This window comes from Euprymna scolopes, chromosome 7 (genome assembly GCF_053919585.1).
Source record: "Euprymna scolopes isolate OS-2025 chromosome 7, ASM5391958v1, whole genome shotgun sequence".
Lineage (NCBI taxonomy): Eukaryota > Metazoa > Mollusca > Cephalopoda > Sepiida > Sepiolidae > Euprymna > Euprymna scolopes.
This window is the reverse complement of record NC_136488.1, coordinates 100,467,428-100,486,578: the sequence shown is the minus strand read 5'-3', so window position 1 is coordinate 100,486,578 and position 19,151 is coordinate 100,467,428. Positions and strand designations below refer to the sequence as shown.

General features: G+C 33.4%; 1 protein-coding gene across 1 annotated transcript; it reads right to left on the bottom strand.

Annotated features, from left to right (window-relative positions):
• Window positions 1-7,513: 7,513 nt before the first annotated feature.
• LOC145280308 (uncharacterized) lies at window positions 7,514-8,041 on the bottom strand. The gene has a single exon (XM_080132078.1). The coding sequence runs from the start codon at window positions 8,039-8,041 to the stop codon at window positions 7,514-7,516; it is 528 nt and encodes a 175-aa protein (XP_079988204.1).
• Window positions 8,042-19,151: the final 11,110 nt, after the last annotated feature.

Below are 19,151 nucleotides of genomic sequence, written 5' to 3'. Positions count from 1 at the left end.
ATATATATATATATATATATACTATCATGGTTACTCTGCATTGCCCGGGTCAACATGAAGTTCCGTTTGGAACACACCTGTTATACTAAGGACATTAATCATTTTCATCAAGGGCAACGTCAATACTCCCACAACAATTTCAAAAATAAAAGAACAGATCAAAACACGTAAATGTAACACCCCCCCCCCCCAAAAAAAAAGAAGTACGTGATACCAACTCCACCAGATATTTTGGCAGAAGGGATAAAAGAGAAGCTACGCTGTGGATATTGATCATATTTGTTGACTGTGCGCCCCCCCCCCCAAAAAAAAAAGAAAAAGAAAAAAAATGAATTAAAACAACTTTTCTATTAGTCAAAACAGCAGGGAGTGCCCGTGTGACCGAAAAAAGAAAGAAAAAAAATAAGCCACGACATGAAACGCGGAAAAAGGTAAAAACTTACGGACACACTATTTTGCCCACACAACCACGAAGGTGTATGACGTCATATCGTAGCAATTTTTTTGTTTTAACGCACTTTTTCAATGGCTAAAGGAAATGTTATATTTGTTTTCTTGAGGATGGGGGCTTTTTTGTTTCTAAAATTGTGGCTTAAGTTTCAATTTGGCTTTTTGGCACTTTTTCCTTTATAATTTGGCTTCCATTTTGGCCCTTTTAGCGTGAAAAATAATTCCGTGTAGGAAGTAAAAATGATTTTTTGTTAAAATGTAAGTAAAACTTATTTTTACTGATTACATAGAGTAATTTTGAGATAACACTTATTATTACTGACTTTCCACATGTAATATTAAAAAAAATTACTGCCTACACGGAATTATTTTTTCACACTAACAAATTATTTTATTTGATGGAGTTTTTTTGTTAGTCATTTTTTCAAAACGAAATTAAAAATGTAAAAATTGTTTCATCATTTTTATATATAAAATAAGGTAGTTTCTGGAACGGTCAAAAGTTCTGTATAGCGGTTTCAAGAATAATAAAAACAAACAAATTAAATACTTTTAGTTTATTCGTAAGTGTTTGATTTTTTTTTTTTCAATATTGAAAAAAAAAGCAAAACATTTTTATGTCTAGACGGAATTAGATAAATGTGCCTATCAGAATACCCTAACCAAATCACCGCGTCAATCAAGCTTAAACATCGAACGGGAAACTCGAAAACAAAATGAAACGAAATTTATTTATTTTATTTATTTGTTATTTGTTATTATTTTATTTTGCTGTACTTATTTTTTTTATTTTAGTTTATATATATATATATATATATATATATATATATATATATATATATATATATATATATATATATATATATATACTAGCAAAAGTACCCGTCGTTGACTGGGTTCAAAAGCAGCCTACAGAAAATGGACTCTGATTTATGAAAGTATGATAGGTTATGAAAAGGAAGGGTTTTAAATTTGGGTTGAATTTGGGGGTATCAAAACCAAAGCAAAATATGATGAAAGTAAAAATAAAATAGATACACCTCATAATTTATTATACCATACCTGTTCACACTGAAACAGCTATCACAATATTCTGCGGATCTATATTAAAAAACCTTGTTAAACTTTGTGACATATTTCCATTCTATGGAGGTCAGGTGTGAATGAACACCCCATAATTTTATTATACCATATTTTTTCAAACTGAAACATAATTATCAAAGTATACTTACGCAGATAGATTTGAAAAGTCTTTATTAAAGTTTGTGCCTATTTCCATTCTATGGAGGTCAGGCGCGAACGCAGACCCCACAATTTTATTATACCATCCCTATTTAAGTTAAAACATACTTATCAAAGTATTCTTATGTACATCTATATCAAAAACACTTGTAAACGTTTTTTCTTTTTAATTTTTTTATTTCCATACTTTGTGGACCAGGCGCGAACAGAGACCCCACAATTTTTATGAACCACCGTTCTGCCAGATCAAACAAACCCATTCCTCTGTCTCGATACATCTTCTATTATTATATGTAATCAGTTTTTTAAAATAGTCAACCATATAGGAGCCTATTCGTGACCACACACACATTCAGATTTATATTATATATATATATATATATATATATATATATATATATATATATATATATATATATATATATATATATATAGTCCTGGTCAAAAGACTACTTAAGAAAATAAGCGTTTATGCATATTATCGAATTTTTAATCAAACAAATGGTTGAAACCATTGCCAAAAGGGAAAATATGATTAAAAAAATGAAATCTGCTTCATTCGAAACCTTAACTCTGATCTAATAATTATTTTTTAAAATAAAAAAATTGACATGCACACACACACACACACACATATATGAAAGAGATTTATATATATATATATATATATATATATATATATATATATATATTTGTCTTTACATAAGCAGTAGTTTGTTGCTACACAGTAATCAGCATGTTTCGGTCTACCAGTATTTACCAACTAGAGACCTCATCAGGCAACAACCCTTATTTCCGAAAACGGAATTCTAAATTCCGTTTTCGGAAATAAGAGTTGTTGCCTGATAAGGTCTCTAGATTGTAAATACTGGTAGACCGAAACATGCTCATGACTGTGTAGCAACAAACTACTGCTTATGTAAGGACAAATGTAACTTGTTCTACTTCTGTATTGAGCACTCTCGTATGAATCTCGTTATATTTCACTGATTAACCTACCTTTGGAAAATAGCAACCTCAAATTATATATATATATATATATATATATATATATATATATATATATATATATATATCATTCAACCACGGTAGTGGTTGAATATATGCTTAAGTCCGAAATTGAATGAATCGAGACACATTCAAACCCCCACCACTAATTCCGTTCGCAACCAAATTTAAAACAGGTTATATAGTTGGATAGAACACCTCATTAGCTACATTTTGAAAAAAAATTTCGAAAATTGGTTCAGTAGAAAAAAAGTTACAACAAAATATGTGGGTTCACAAACAGGAGAGTAAATACATAAGTGACTAACGCTTTTTTTTATTTTGCATAACTTTTTTTTATATAAATATTTTTTACTGCGATTTTGCCAATATGACATGTTAGCGTAACGGTTAGAGTACCGGGGGTTGGTGGAAAGATTTTAGGTTCAATCCCGTGTATCGTTTTTTTTTTATAATTAAAAAACCGAACTTTTTTTTTAATAACTATTTTTTTTTAACTCTCCTTATGATTTTATAGCAAAAAATGGTGAATTTATCGATTAAAAATATTAGTGAATTCTATGATATACATATTCTTTGAATGAACTCAAATTTTTCGTTATCACATTTGATGAAAAATGTAGTCCCATTTTGGCAATGCGTCTGACCAATGATGCTTTTGAACCCGCGACCAGCACTGCGATGTCATCAGCAGCAGGCTGGGCATAAATATTCCTATTTTTAAACTCCTTTAAAAGAGGATTCAGCATACAGTTCCATAGTAAAGGTGATAAAATCCCACTTTGGGGGTTTCATTTAACTACTTCCCTTTTAACAGTTGCATTCAGTAGTTCTACTTGAACTGTTCTGTGCCTCACCATATACTCAATCCATCGGATGAGTACTGGTGGCACATTGAGTTCGACTTGAACATACTACTGAAGGGTATGTTGTCAAAAGCTCCAACGATATCTAAAAAGACACCGAGTACCATCTTCTTTTTTGTTAGTTTACGCTCTATACAGATCACGAATTCATGAACCGCAGTCTCGGTAGAAACCCTGGCTCGGAACTACTGTGATTGAATGATAAATATTGCATAAATGTGTGTTTGAGAGCTAATTTTTTTTGACAATCATTAATAAATATTATAAATTTATATATTAATACAATAGCAATGCCTGGAAAAATCATGGATTATATGGAAAAATGCGCGCATGAAAAGTAATATTCTTAAGATTTTATTAAACCTGGAAAAGTAAAGGACAAGAAATTCAACCTGGAAAAGTAAAGAACAAGATATTCTAGTAAAGCAAAAAATAAGAATTTTTTAGACTTAAAATATTGCAGCTAAAGATAAAATTTGAATATTGATAAATATTTTATTTATTATTTGCATAAGTTGTTGTTTATTGTTGAGTTAGAAAGAATTAAATGATCCTAATTATGATATAATAAAATTATTAATTTTTATGTAAATTATAAAATTATTAATTCCATCTACTAACTAACTAACTAATGAATTAATTTTATTCAAACAATTTTCACTACATAAATATATGCAAATAATAGGGGGGAAATAAGTTCAATCCAGCGACTGACACCCTTTCTAAGTCAACAATAAACAACAACATATGCAAATAATAAATAAAATATTTATCAATATTCAAATTTTATTTTTAGCTGCAATATTTTAAGTCTAAAAAATTCTTATTTTTTACTTTACTAGAATATCTTGTTATTTACTTTTCCAGGTTGAATTTCTTGTCCTTTACTTTTCCAGGTTTAATAAAATCTTAAGAATATTACTTTTCATGCGCGCATTTTTCCATATAATATACATATATATATGAAAGAGACAGAGAGAAAGGGAGGGAGGAGAGAATAGTTATCTACAGACATGTGTTTCAATGTACTATGGTTCATTACAGTGGCTGACTATGCCAGAATGCAAACTCACAACCAGTGTCTGCAATATAGAATACAATGTGGATTGGTTTTGAAATATTAGCTAATATTCGCCCATTAAAATACTATTTAATCAATTACATTTTATGAAAATCCTACTGGTTTCTATGAACCAAAATTGTTTTATCTGGAGAAAAGGCAATTAAAATCCCCGCAAAGACACGAGTTTATCTGTTCGCTTCATTGTACAATCAAGCCGGAATCTGAAGTTGATTTCGACATTGCTTATCTCTCATGAAGAAGAAATCTTTTGGAAGTGATAATTTAGTGGCACGCGAAGAAATGATAGGTGATTTAATGCCGATGTGAAAATGGTAGATAAAACAAAAGCTGTACAAGATGATATAAGAAATATAACAGGTAATTCTGATTGGCTGATAATTAGGGTTGATAAATGTGCCATGTTTGAACTGTTCACAAAACCGATGAAGAGAAAGATGGAGAACAGATATAATAAGCGAAAGGAAAGAAAAAACAGAAAATATAATAAATAAGGACAAAAAAGAAAGAGAAAGAAAAAGTACAAGAAATAAAGGTGGAAAATAGTTGAGACTTGTTTTTGGTTTGAATTTTTTATCAGCGAGTGTCTTGAACTGTTTGACAAAAGTGAAATCGAGAAAGACGAAAAACAAAACATAAAAAGGAGGAAGAAATGGAAAAGGGAGGAAGAAAAAGTAAAGACATTAAAGAAAAGTAAGAATTTAAAAAAAAAAAAAAAAAAATTGACAAAACTGATATAGAGTAAGGTAAAAGAGAATGGGAAAGAGGAAAGAAAGAAATAAAAAGAAAGGAAAACCAGGAAAGACAGAAGAAATAATGAAAACTGCAGGAAAAAGAAAAAACAGAAAAGTGATAAAATTACAGGAAAAAGAAAGAAAAAAAGAAATAAATATGGAAGGAAGAAAATAGAAAGAAAAAGTCGAAAAGCTGTTTTTGACTTTATCATTTGATCAACCTGTATCTTAAACTGTTTGTCAAAACTGAAAAAGAGAAAAATAAAAAAAAGAAGAAGATGAAGGGAAAAAGGATGGCAATCAATAACACAGAAAAAGAAGGAAATCATTAAGTAAAAAAAAAAGAAAGAAACGAACGAAAAGCCTAGGTCTGTTCTGATCAGCTACAGTCTTGCGATAATAATGTTTAATCAATGTTTAAAAAAGCTGAGAGAAAAGTATGAATTGATCTCATGATGTCTATAACTTCAAGATCAATTCGTCAAAATAGATTTCATTGGTTTGATTGATAGAAACGGGAAATTGTTTCTTTAAGTTTTAACATTTTCGGTGCCAAAGTGCACAGGTTATCGAAAACATCTTTAGACTAAGGATAGGACACCGGAGACTCTGCATAGAATAAATAGAATTGCAGGGAAACAGGTATTAGTCAAAGCACAGACGATGAAATAAAGATAAGGCATGGATTTAAAAAATGAGATCTTAATTAACATTGTTAACCACTTATAATACGCACCACACCTTTTATACGGTTCACAGGTTTATTAAAAAAGATTAATTAACATTCTACCACGCATATCATAATTGATTGCTATATCTTTTAACTTAAGTTGTTTCAGTATATAAAACCAAATAAATTTGCAACACCACAAAAGTATAAATAAGTAACAATTATTCAACAATCTAAACTATATTGTAGTATTGTCTCTCTCTCTCTCTCTCTCTCTCTCTCTATATATATATATATATATATATATATATATATATATATATATATATATATATATATATATATATATATATATATATATATGGGGGTGTTGCTTGGATGGGGATAATTAATTATTAAGTGGTACAATGCTTTGATTCAACATTTGTCTGATTATGACTATACTGATGATCGCTATCACATTGTTTAATTTTTATAACCAGCCATCATGAATTAGAACTAAGCACATGTTGACTTGAAGCAAAAGCTTATCAAGATGCAACGACATCTTTTGTATGGTTCACAGTTTTATTCATATATCTAGAAACGAAAGTGGTGAATCGTGGTTGTTTAAAGTAGCCCAACTATTCCAACCCAATGGTACTGAGGGGAGAATTATACATTCTAAGCATTAAGACACGTCTGCCTCATACAGGGTGGGCCAAAATAAGGGTCCTATCTTTAAATTTGAATAACCTCCACAAAATAAAAGTTAAACTCACCAAACTTTATGTGTGTGTAGACTGACCCTTCCTCTGAAAGGTCAGTCTACACACACATACACAGTCTACACACACATAAAGTTCTTTGAAATAAACAAAACAAATTTTGGCCGAAAAACACTTCTTAAAACTTACAAAAACTAAAGTATTGTTTTTTACACTGTTTTGAGTTTTTTAAGCAAAAATAATGTTTTCTAAATGGGCGCCATTGGCGGCTTCACACTCTTCGGCTCTTTTTAAAATATTTTCCATAACAGTTTGCAACATCTGAGGACTTATGGCTCTTATTTCTGCTTCAATATTTGCTTTCAGTTCCTCAATATTGTTTGGTTTATTGGCATAAACCTTTTCTTTGAGGTAATCCCATAAGAAGAAGTCAGGAGCTGTAAGGTCGGGTGATCGTGGAGGCCATTGAATTTCGCAACTGCGAGAGATAATCTGATTTCCAAATATACCCTGTAAAAGTGTAAGGGTATCTCTCGCAGTGTGTGCTGTGGCTCCATCCTGTTGGAACCACATCCTATCAGGTTTGGCGGCAACCCACGGTTGCAAGAAATTTTGCAGCATTTCTCAGTAGCGGTCACCCGTTACTGTTACCTGATTTCCGGCATCGTCTTCAAAGAAATAGGGGCCAATTATCTCTTCAGCAGTAACGCCACACCACACCGTGCACTTGAGTGGATGTAATGTGTGCTGCTGAATTATCCTTGGCAATTTTGTTTATTGATGAACCCATCAAGATGAAAATGGGCTTCATCCGACATTATTAGTTTTTTTAGAAAATACGGATCATTATTGGCCAAATCCTGGAGTCGCATAGCGTACTCAAGTCTTTTTTCATTATCTCGAGGTTGAAGTTCTTGAACTAGCTGCACTTTATATGGAAAATACCCTCTTTCTCTTAGCATTCTCCGAAGTGAGGTTCGAGAAATGCCAAGTTCTTTTGATCTCCTCCTTGTGGATGTGGATGCATCCTCCTCCAAACTTCTCTCCAATTCCTCGAAATTTTGAGCTGTTCGTACAGTACGAGGCCTACCACTTCTCGCCATGTCGGATATTCCTTGTTGGTCCCTAAAACGAGCAATAATTCCTCGGATTGCTTTTGCCGAAGGAGAGTTTCTGGTGGTGTAATGACGCCGATAGATGAGTTGAGTCTCCGAAATCGACTCATTGGATTTAAAGTACCACTCTATTATGAGGGTACGTCCCTTAGGGCTAATACGGCTCATGCTTGCTTCGGAAGGGGTCCTTTACTTATTCTGAAAAAAAAAAATCAATAAATAAAAAAGTTATGAATTTTTTAAAAATAGGACCCTTATTTTGGCCCACCCTGTACAAAATGCATTAGAAGAAACAGATTGTGAGAGAGAGAGAAAGAAAGGAGGTGGAAACCACTTCACTTTTCTTCCGGTCCTAAAATCATTTGCCACGACTTAGTTGCCCCTAGTGGGTAAACATAGGCGCTTCCCATCTCCAATTTTAACAGGAGGCTTATATTTTGCACCAATCGATATGCTGTCCTTTGTAGTCATGAGATATGCCAGTCTTTAAGACTTGCATTATACATCCATTAATTCTAACGAATGTAAGTAAATTATATGTAGATGAATGAAAACAATATTAAAATAGTACTTTCCACATAAAGTTGGAGTAATCATTAGGGCTATGACAACAGCATATACTTATTGTTTTGACTCTCGAGTATATATCCGACACAGTTAGCCACAGTTAATCAACCGAGAATGACATCACTCTACATAAAAGCATATAAGATATTAACGAATACACACTGGAGAGTCAAAAGAATGAAAAGTATATGCTTTTGTCATAGCCCTAGTAATCACAGAGTAGTGGAAAAATCCATTAAAAGTTCAAGATTTAGAGTTAGGACTACAAGTCAGGATGTGATATAATGGATAGCCCTATGTTGGATAACATATCAGGTAATATCAATCTTAAGAAAGATCGAACTAGGTTCAAATAAAAGTGACACAAAGTTTGGGAAATAAACGTATTCTCACGAAAGATGAACAGGAAAAATTATCGTGTAAAGTTAGCGAGGTTAAGTAGATTAAAATTAGAGTAAAACAAAAAGACGTCAGTGACATGATGCCTCGAGTATCGAGCTTGATAAAGAAACTAAGATTTAATTATTTTTTCTATGGGACGTCGCACAAGGTGAAGTAGCAATAATGCTCTAAACATGAAAGGAAAACTTTGATAATCGTCAAAAGCGAAATGCTTTCCTATTTATCCTTAAGACAATTAGTTGAAAGAATATTAATTTCCCTTTAATTTCTTAAACATTTCTCTCCATGAAAATAAACATTAAGAACTCCCAGCCGTCTTTGTTTCTACATACGTATAAAGACTTTTATTTAAAAAATTACAAGGAAATTACATCATAGACAGGAAGTCGCCATAGACAGATAACAGAGGAGGCGCGGATATTATCTGTGCATACTAGGAAAGAAAAGGAAAACTCCAAAAGCCTTGTAAAGCTCCAAATGAATCCTTTGATGTCATTATTTAATAAATTTTACAACTACTGATATTAAAAACATAATGACAGCAATATCAAAGAAAAGGAGAGAGATCGAACAGTTGCTATGTGTCATCAACACAACGATGTGATGAGCCACTGCCCAAGAATTGAATAATTGGTCCCTGTAGTGCTACAATTGTTTATTCTCTAATCTTCGATATTAAAAAGTAGAAGATGGCAACAATGAAAAAGAGAGAAGAGAAAAAGAACTACTGCTATGTGTTATCAAAACAACAAGTCTCATTGTACGCATCTTGAAATCTATAAATAGAATTTTATCTGTTAAACAGTTCTGGTGAGCATTTTATCAGATTAAAATGGTCCATAAAACTGATAGTCATTTTTTTCTTCTTTTCAAGAAAATAAAAAATTATTTAGAATTAGGATTAGCTCAGATTATATAAAAAAAAAAGAAAAATTTATGGTCAAGATTATGATCTTTTGCAAAGGGTAGTTAAGCTGATTAATCCAATTGTTCTTGTTTCTTTGTCTCATTGTACAGCTATGTTCAGACAGACGATCCAGATGAAAAGATGTACGAGCAGATCTCCATCTTTTTCAAGATAATATAAATAGAAATTGATCATCTTTTTTTATACCATCTGACAATATTAGTAAGAAATAGAAAGAGATTGCCAACAACATTTCCATATTGATTCTACAAATAAAGGTGAAGATAAGGTGACTCACCCCCCCCCCCACACACACACATATACAGATACACCAAAATGACACCCATGGAATTATTAATAAAATTCACAATTTGTTCTGCACTCCAACCATATTTGGTACAGTCCGACTTGTCCACCAAGTTTCAGTAATGAATATTCAACAGTCTTTGTTCAATGTTATACTACAAATGTGCAGTCTTATGTAACAAGCAAACCTGAATGTGATGTGCAATAATTCTCAAACACTCTTCTCTTGACCCATCCTGTTGAAAGCACTGTTCATCCCTCACAGTACCTCCTTGACTACTCAAGTTTGCCCAAAATTTCCTGACCACTAGGTAATGATTAGTATTGCTCATGACAGCCTATTCATTCCGATCTTGAAACCAGTAAAAATAAATACTCACGTTTTGATATTGCTATCCATGCAGTGCATTTGATTAAATGCAGTGATCCTTGTTTGAAATGGCTGCAGGGCCTCTTTGGTCATCGCTTCATCAGTAGGATGTACGATTCTGAGGGAACTTTACACTCTCCAAATCTAAACTTTTATGTTAATAAAATTCACAATCCTTTCTGCAATACAACTATAATTAGTAATAACTAGGGCTATGACAACAGCATATTCTTTTCCTTGTTTTGATTCTCAGGTATATTATTCATTGATATCTTGTATATTTTTATGTAGTGTGATGTGGTTCTCGGTTGATTAATTATGTCTGTGTCGGGTATGTATTCGAAAAAGTAAAAACAATGAAAAGAATATGCTGTTGTCCTAGCCCTAGTAATAACTAACAACTTCAGACAAACAGTCTTTGTTTTACTACTATTCAATGGCATGTTGGGACATTTTAGTGATTTTTGCATCTGTAGGTGTGATCCTAAATTAGCTTCATACTAACTGAATAATAGCCGCCTAGAATAAAAGAATAAAAACTCAAATAAACCTAGAACCCCATCTTCCAATGTAGACCCCTACTACCAGGTCTCCTTCTCCAACATCAGGGGTCTACGTTCCAACCTTCCAGAGGTTGAAACCCAATTACAGGAGACGAAACCTGACATATTCTTTCTAAGCGAAACTGGAATAGGGCCGACCACTTCCCTAGATGAGTTCATAATTAACGGATACTCTAACTTAACAGCTAAATCTGACCCCCAAGATCGCCATGGGCATGGAATATGTGCCTACATTAAAGATGGCTTCCCATGTGGCAGGGATATCTCTAGAGAAGATCCTAATTTACCCTATATGTGCTTCAGGGTTGCACTTGCTAACACCACTGCATTTATATTTGCCCTCTATCGGCCCCACAACAGCGGAGTTACTATCTTTAAGAGCATATCTGAGAAAATAGATCATGTCCTGTCTGCACATCCCTCAGCTAACATCCACATCTGTGGTGACTTCAACGTCCATAACGTAGAATGGCTGACCCATTCAAATAAGACAGACGATGAGGGGAGGTTTTGTCATGATTTTGCCATTGCTTATGACCTCACTCAGATTGTTTGCGAACCCACCCGTGTGCCCGATACACCCGGTCATTATGCAAGTCTCCTAGACCTTTTTCTCTCAACTTCCCCTGAGCTATGTTCATGTTCCGTTCATTCTCCTCTAGGATCCTCCGACCACTCCGTCATATCAGTTAAGATGAAACGAAATGTAATAAGTCCCCAGACATACCCCTCCACCGTACTATATACCGATACTCTATGGCTGACTGGGATAGCTTCCATACATTCATATCTGATTTACCTCTGCACTCCATGTTTAAAAAGGAAGTGTCCTCTATAGTATCAGATCTGACCGAATGGTTAATTGTAGGCATAGACCAATTCATACCATCTAAAAATTCCAACAAAAACCTAACAGCCAGCCATGGTTCTCCCCAGAATGTGCTGCTGCTATCGCGCACAGAAATCACTTTTTCCATAGCTACCAACGTAATAGATGCACTGAGACTAAAGCTGCTTTCAGGAACGCCAGCAACCACTGTAAAAGAGTAATAAAAATGCAAGAGAGCTATATGCCCAGTCTGTTAAATCCAAGGTAGCTGATCAGTGGACTATGTTCCCACCAGTTTTGGCAAATAACAAATAGGATCCTGAACAGAAGTGTGCGTTCTATCCCAACCATTATCAATGGACCAGAGGTCATCTTGTCAGCATCAGACAAGGCCAAACTATTTGCAAAGAACTTTGCAGTTAATTCTATCCTATGCGACGAAGGCCATCAACTCCCCATATTTCCTCCTATAACACAGAACACGCTAGGTAACATACAAATATCTTTGCATGAGGTCGCCAAGCTAATCAAGAACCTTGATTCCAGTAAAGCAACTGGCATCCCAATTATAGTGTTAAAAAAGCTTCAACCAGAACTTGCTCCCATACTTACGAAACTGTTTAAGCGCTGCCTTAAGGAGAAGTGCTTTCCGACTCCCTGAAAGACCTCATCAGTTTGCCCTGTATTTAAGAATTCAGGTGATAAGTCATCTCCCTCTCAGTACAGACCAATAAGTCTCCTGTGTGTTATGAGTAAGTTACTGGAATCCATATTAAATAGAGAAATAGTAAACCACCTCAGTAGAAACAACCTTCTTAGTGACACACAATATGGTTTCCGCTCTGCAAGATCTACCGCAGATGTGCTAACGGTTATATCTCACAAGATTAGTGAATCTCTTGACAAAGGCTTCCTTTCTAGGGCAATTGCTCTTGACATATCAAAGGCCTTCGACAAGGTATGGCATAAGGCGCTACTTCACAAGATTTCCAGCTACGGTATAACTGGAAATGTTTTCTCAATCATTAAATCATTTCTCTCCGATAGGCTCATAAGAGTAGTGGTTGATGAACAAAAATCGGAGGCCTGCAGTATTAATGCTGGAGTCCCTCAGGGGTCAATCCTGGGCCCAACTCTCTTCCTGATCTACATTAATGACCTCCCTAAACACATACTTAAATCATTCGTTGACATCTATGCTGATGACACGACCATCTACGGCAACACATCAAAGGCTGTAAATGACAAAGTTCTCTCTGATTCTCTCTCCTCTGATCTCGAGCACGTAGTTCAGTGGAGGAAGATGTGGCTGGTTACCTTTAATGCATCTAAAACCAAACTCCTATCCTTACATCATCAACGCTTTTATCCTCATCTGGCATCAATTGGGATGGATGGCTCTCGTCTGGGAGAGGCCCCATGTTTTGACAAGCTTCTGGGTTTGACCTTTACTCCTGATCTGAAATGGAACACGTACATCAAGTCTGTTGCCAAGGTCGCTGGAAAGATGGTGGGATCCTTCTATCACTCCAGAAGATATCTCACTACTGATGCAATTCTCTATCTATATAAAAGCCAAGTACGTCCAAGGATGGAATACTTCTGAGCAGGAGCTGCTAAAAACAGCCTATCCTGCCTTGACAGAGTACAAAATAGACTTCGTGGCTAAGTGGGGGATGCCCTTTTCTCTACCCTGCAACCTCTCTCCCATAGAAGCGACGTTGCAAGCCTATCCTTGTTTTCTCGTTATTTCCATGGCAGGTGCTCGTCTGAACTCCAATCTCTGGTCCCCCTCGCCAATCTTTCACGAAAAACACCCGTCTAGCTGAATCCAGTGTGAAAAATTTCCCCCACTCTTTATTTGTGCCTAAATCAAAACGTGGATTCCATGAACAAAGCTTCTTTCTTAGAACTGCACGCCTGTGGAACTCTGTTCCGTCTGCCTGCTTCCCACCTGACTACAACTTGGATGTCTTCAAGTCCAACGTTAACAAATTCCTAATGAACCGCCCCTTAAGTAAACACTTCATCAAATCTCCACACTAACGTAATGTACTTGCAATAACCCTTATCCCTGAGTGGCTTCCGGGTCTTGATAAGTGGTGACCACTATGTAAAAAAAAAAAAAAAAGTTGGTTGGCTGTTTTTGTTTTATGGCACATCAACCTCTCTCAGTGATTTTCAAGAAAAAATTTTTAATCGAATATATTTGCTTTTTTTCAAGTCGGTTTCTATTTAACCTATAGTTGGGACCCTAACAGGTACTACCACTCCGAGTCAGAGTGAAGCTGGGAGCAATGGCAATTAAAGGGTGGCTTCACACTCCCCAAAGCCCGCAAATAAAATAATTTACTTTTTTTTTTTTTTAATTTTCTTCCTTTGAAGATTGTAATGCTGGGTATGGGGCAGTCAAACCAGCTGCCAACATAGCCCTGCTTTTTATTGGAACCAGCCGATAGCTCTTTTTAGTATCCTCGTTGTTCCCTTAAGTGCAATTGCCTGGATCTCTTTTGCACTTGGTTCACCAGGAATCTTAGTAAGGTAGGATTTGAGGTTCTTCTTCATAAGCCCTGTGGCACCTACAATAACTGGTATGATTGATATCTCTCTATGATTTCAGTTTCTTAGCATGCAAAATGTTTTGACTGTGAAACGACAATTTCTGCCTTCCAACATAAACACACCTTCACCGAGTAATTGCACTTTTTTTTCTTTTTCTTCCTTCTGAGGATGAGGTGTACCTCGAAAATTAGAGAACATAATATTACATTACCATCCTGGTGCAACATATATTAACATATAACTATTTTATAATTGAAAATTGTTGAAATCTTTCAATAGCGTTGTTATTTTTTTTAACTACCTTGTCATATATCCAATGGTGTTTTTCTACAAAATTGCATTGTCTTAGACGTTTCACACACACACGAACACACACACGCAGATAGTGTACTATAATTTGAAAAATATATCAGAATTATATATTAAAGATATTGATGTTAAAATTTTTTCTATTAAAATATAGCTATAAAAAGTCCAAAGTAAATAAAGTGTTAATGTATTTCAACATTTACATTGAACTCATCACTAACCCGAATCCTAACCTCCTTCTTATGTTTCTGCATATGCATTGTACTTGTCTGCTAAGGCATTTTCCACTCTAAGTTTTGTTTTTACAGTTTTAGTTTTGTAAATAAACTATTGTTTATTTTCATGTTATATAACTCTTCAACATTTACAAAGCAAAATTTTTCTTTAATTAAAAATATGCATATAAAAAACATGCCTATAAATATCTTTAGGCAATTAGTAAAACTTTGTATAGGCTGTTTTATATATAGTTCAAACGGAAGTAAAAAAAAATCTGTATTAAGATAAAATGAGTCTTTTTGGTTGCTGCTTATTCTAAGGTGTCTCAAATCTATTTGATCCGTTTTATTATATCTATTCAAAATGTAGAAATGCTTTATGTTTTAATTTGCACTTATGTGTAAGCACTGCTTGCGTATATTCAACTACTATTATCAACAACCATAAACCCTGAATTTTCCCCAGGACATAAATTTGCGTACATTTTCGACTTTCAGTTGTCTGGCCAAAAGAAAACAGCCTTGAGGTATTGTCGGATTTTTTCTTAACGTTAAATAAATAAACTGGCCTATTATTTTCTATGCAGATAGAAGAATATTGCTTTTCATCATCTTTCCTCCTTGGAAGTAGTGGTGATGATGGTACAATGATTACTGACGCTGACTTTGGACTAAGTGGCCCATGTTTGAATTAAGTTGCAGCTGTTACACCATTTTCTCTTAATACTCTTAGGGAAGGTGGTCGACTGAGCTTCAATCTCTGGTCCCTTCTTGTAAGACATTCATCGAAAAACCTCATTTTTCGACAAAAATCTTTCCTTTCTTACTCTGTGTGCCTAATATTAAACAGAATTTTCATGAACAGAGTTTCTTTCCAAGAACTTCCCATCTGCAGAACACATAGTCACAATGCTGCTGCATAAAACTAGACTCCAGGGAAAGAGGGATAAATAAAAACCTAACCAGAAACAGGTTACCTTGGAAGTTAATCTTTTTAAGCTGTCCAACATATGTCAGCATGTAAAAGGGACGTTAAACTGATGATGATGATGATGATGATGATGATGATGATGATGGCACCTGTGGAAATTCCACAGGGGCTGATTCATATGTAATATATTGATGTTGCCATTCTGTAGATATTCAGCGTAAATGGAGACGCCCTGATATTATTGTAGCTATTTTGTTAAAACTGCAAAAGTATTTATCCAAGCTAGCAGGGACTTAAATATGATATTTTAATTCTTGCAGATTTCATATATATTATAATATAGTTAATGTTCTATCGATTTTTATATATTATAAAGTTGCAATTTCAAAAATAAAAAATATATCTATATGACTTGGGTTCATCAACTTGAATCGAAACCAAATCCCAAACTTACTTATATATATATATATATATATATATATATAAAGTTTGTTTTTGAAATGTCGTTACTTTCAATGTATACCATTTTCGTTTAACGGATCTAGATTGTTATTTTAAAACCATTCACCGTTAATTTTGAGTTAAGTTCAATGTGTCTATTTAATAGGGACAGAGCATATATAGTGCAAAATTTTGTTGAAAATTCAAAACCTCACGTTTTCTTTTTTATGACCTTCATTTATTTTCTGGATTTTTCCATTACAGCTGTTTCATTAATGAGTTGGCAATTTTATGATTTATGTTTCCATAAAAATATTCCGTCCCCACCAACTTCTTCAAATTTTTATCCATTAGATTTTTACAACAAATCGTATATTTTTAACATGCTGGACATCGTATTCGGGTAAAAAGATTTCCACAGCCATGCTTCCTTACTTCCTCCATCTTTTGGTGTTATGTAAAGATAGTTTTCCGTTTTAACCCGTACTTTCGTATTTTTATTTTTTATTTATTAATTATTTATTTTTGTTTTAATTTTGCCTGTTTTTCCTATTTGTTTTTTTCCAATTATCATATAATTTTATTCCTATATTTATACGTGTTTATTTTAATATTGTTTATTTGCTTAGTGTTTGAATTCGTATTATATTACCCGATGCAGGGGAGGTCACTCCCGTGGTATCATTTTTTATCTAGGATTACCTCCCTTCCATTTTTTCCCCTAATCTGCTCTAGTGCGTGAAATTAAATATTTGTTTTTGTGCAAACACCCGTGTATTACATCTAGTCTTTTGTTTAATAATTTTTCTTTTGATATTAATATATGGTAAGATTCTAATATACATAGGTTGCATCTTTTCGATTTGCTAGGTTTATATTTTCCCCTTATCAATTATTGACCATCTTAATTTATATTCAGTTTTATTTTCCTTTAATTCCTTAATCCATACTGCTAAAGTGGTTGAATTTTTCTTTGTTTTTTTTTTATTTTTTCCGGTTGAATATTTTTACGGAAACATAAATCGTAAAATTGCCAACTCATTAATGAAACAGCTGTAATGGAAAAATCCAGGAAATAAATGAAGGTTATAAAAAAGAAAACGTGAGTCTTTGAATTTTCAACAAAATTTTGCACTATATATATATATATATATATATATATATATATATATATATATATATATATAGCTTAGAGCGTTAGAGGAAAAGAGCAAGCTCAATTCTATTACAGGAGACTTATCTGGACATTATAAAGCTCAACAAGTATCAATGGACCTTATATATGAAGACAATAGGAGTTGGAAAGGAAGACACAGAACTATATATTGGTTCATTTATTCAATAAGGGAATACAATCGATCAGTTGAGGGATAGAAGGGACTCTTTATGCCAAGGCATTTCGAAGCCTAATGCTTCTCATCAGAAGAGGAGCGAAGATGCTAGGTAGCATAGTGGGGATGCGGCGTCTAGTGTTGGATTCATTAGGAACGAAATAGATAAAAACAAATTAAAACAAATTAAAACAAATTAAATTAATTAATTAATCAGAACAAATTAAAATTATAGATGATGTTGGGGGGATCGAATTCGACTCAGTCGCCACCCCCCCAACATCATCTATAATTTTAATTTGTTTTGATCTATTTCATTCCTAATAAATCCAACGCTAGACACCGCATCCCCACTATGCTACCTAGCATCTTCTCTACTCTTCTGATGAGAAGCATTAGGCTTCGAAATGCCTTGGCATAAAGAGTCTCTTCTATCCCCCAACTAATCGATTGTATTCCCTTATTGAATAAATGAACTAATCTATATCCACTAATATATAGTTTTGTGTCTTCATTTCCAACTCCTATTGTCTTCATATATATATATATATATATATATATATATAGTGCCCCGCAAAAGTTTACAATACACATTTGAAACTGTCAGTTTTGTATTTCTAGCTTCCAAATGGTAATGAAACTTTTTATAAATATAGAAAATATATTGAAACTAAGAGAGGAACAGTAGGAAAAATAAAAAATAACAATTTAACACAACACGAAGAGAAAACTCAATAATTAGCAACACAAAAGTTTACAACACATTTACAAAATAACTAGATTTCTCAATAATTTTATGGCGGATATTGTACCTCGGGGAGCGAGATCTTACTGATACCTGAAACTATTACTATTCTCTATATCTTTCTCTATATCCTTGTACCTTTCCTTAATACACTTGTAAACCACCTACTACATGTTTTTCTGTGTCGTTCTTATGGACCAAACTGAGCCCCACAACAACTAGACATTGAAGTAAGCAGTTAGTAAAATTATTGGTTATTCTTTATCTAATAACCGTATTGCAAGCAACCACATCATGGGAAAGAATAAACAGATTGGTCAATATAATTAAGCAAAGAAAAGGGTTTTTCCACGTTGCTCCCTTTCTGTCGAAAATAATTATCAAAGAAAACAACTTAGACACCGGTTAAACGCGAAAAAAAAAAAAAAAAAAAATTCGTAATTTCACTTAATTTTATTTTTATTTTACTTATTTACTGTATTTTATCATTATCTATTTTTAGACTCCATTTTATCACCTCCTATTCTTATTTTTAGATACCATCTTTTAAGTTACTGCGCTATTTTATCCCAATTCAATTATTTCTAATTTAAAAAAAAAAAAAAAAAAAAAAAAAATTCTTTCGTAATCTCGTGTCATTTTATTTATTTAATCTATCACCGCTATATTTCCAAACACAATTTTTAATCTCTACGATATTTTATCTTTTAGACGTAATCCACTACACTAGTTTACTCTAATTAGTTCTTCTCTCATAAAATGTATATACATGTATATATGACATCTAATTTACATAA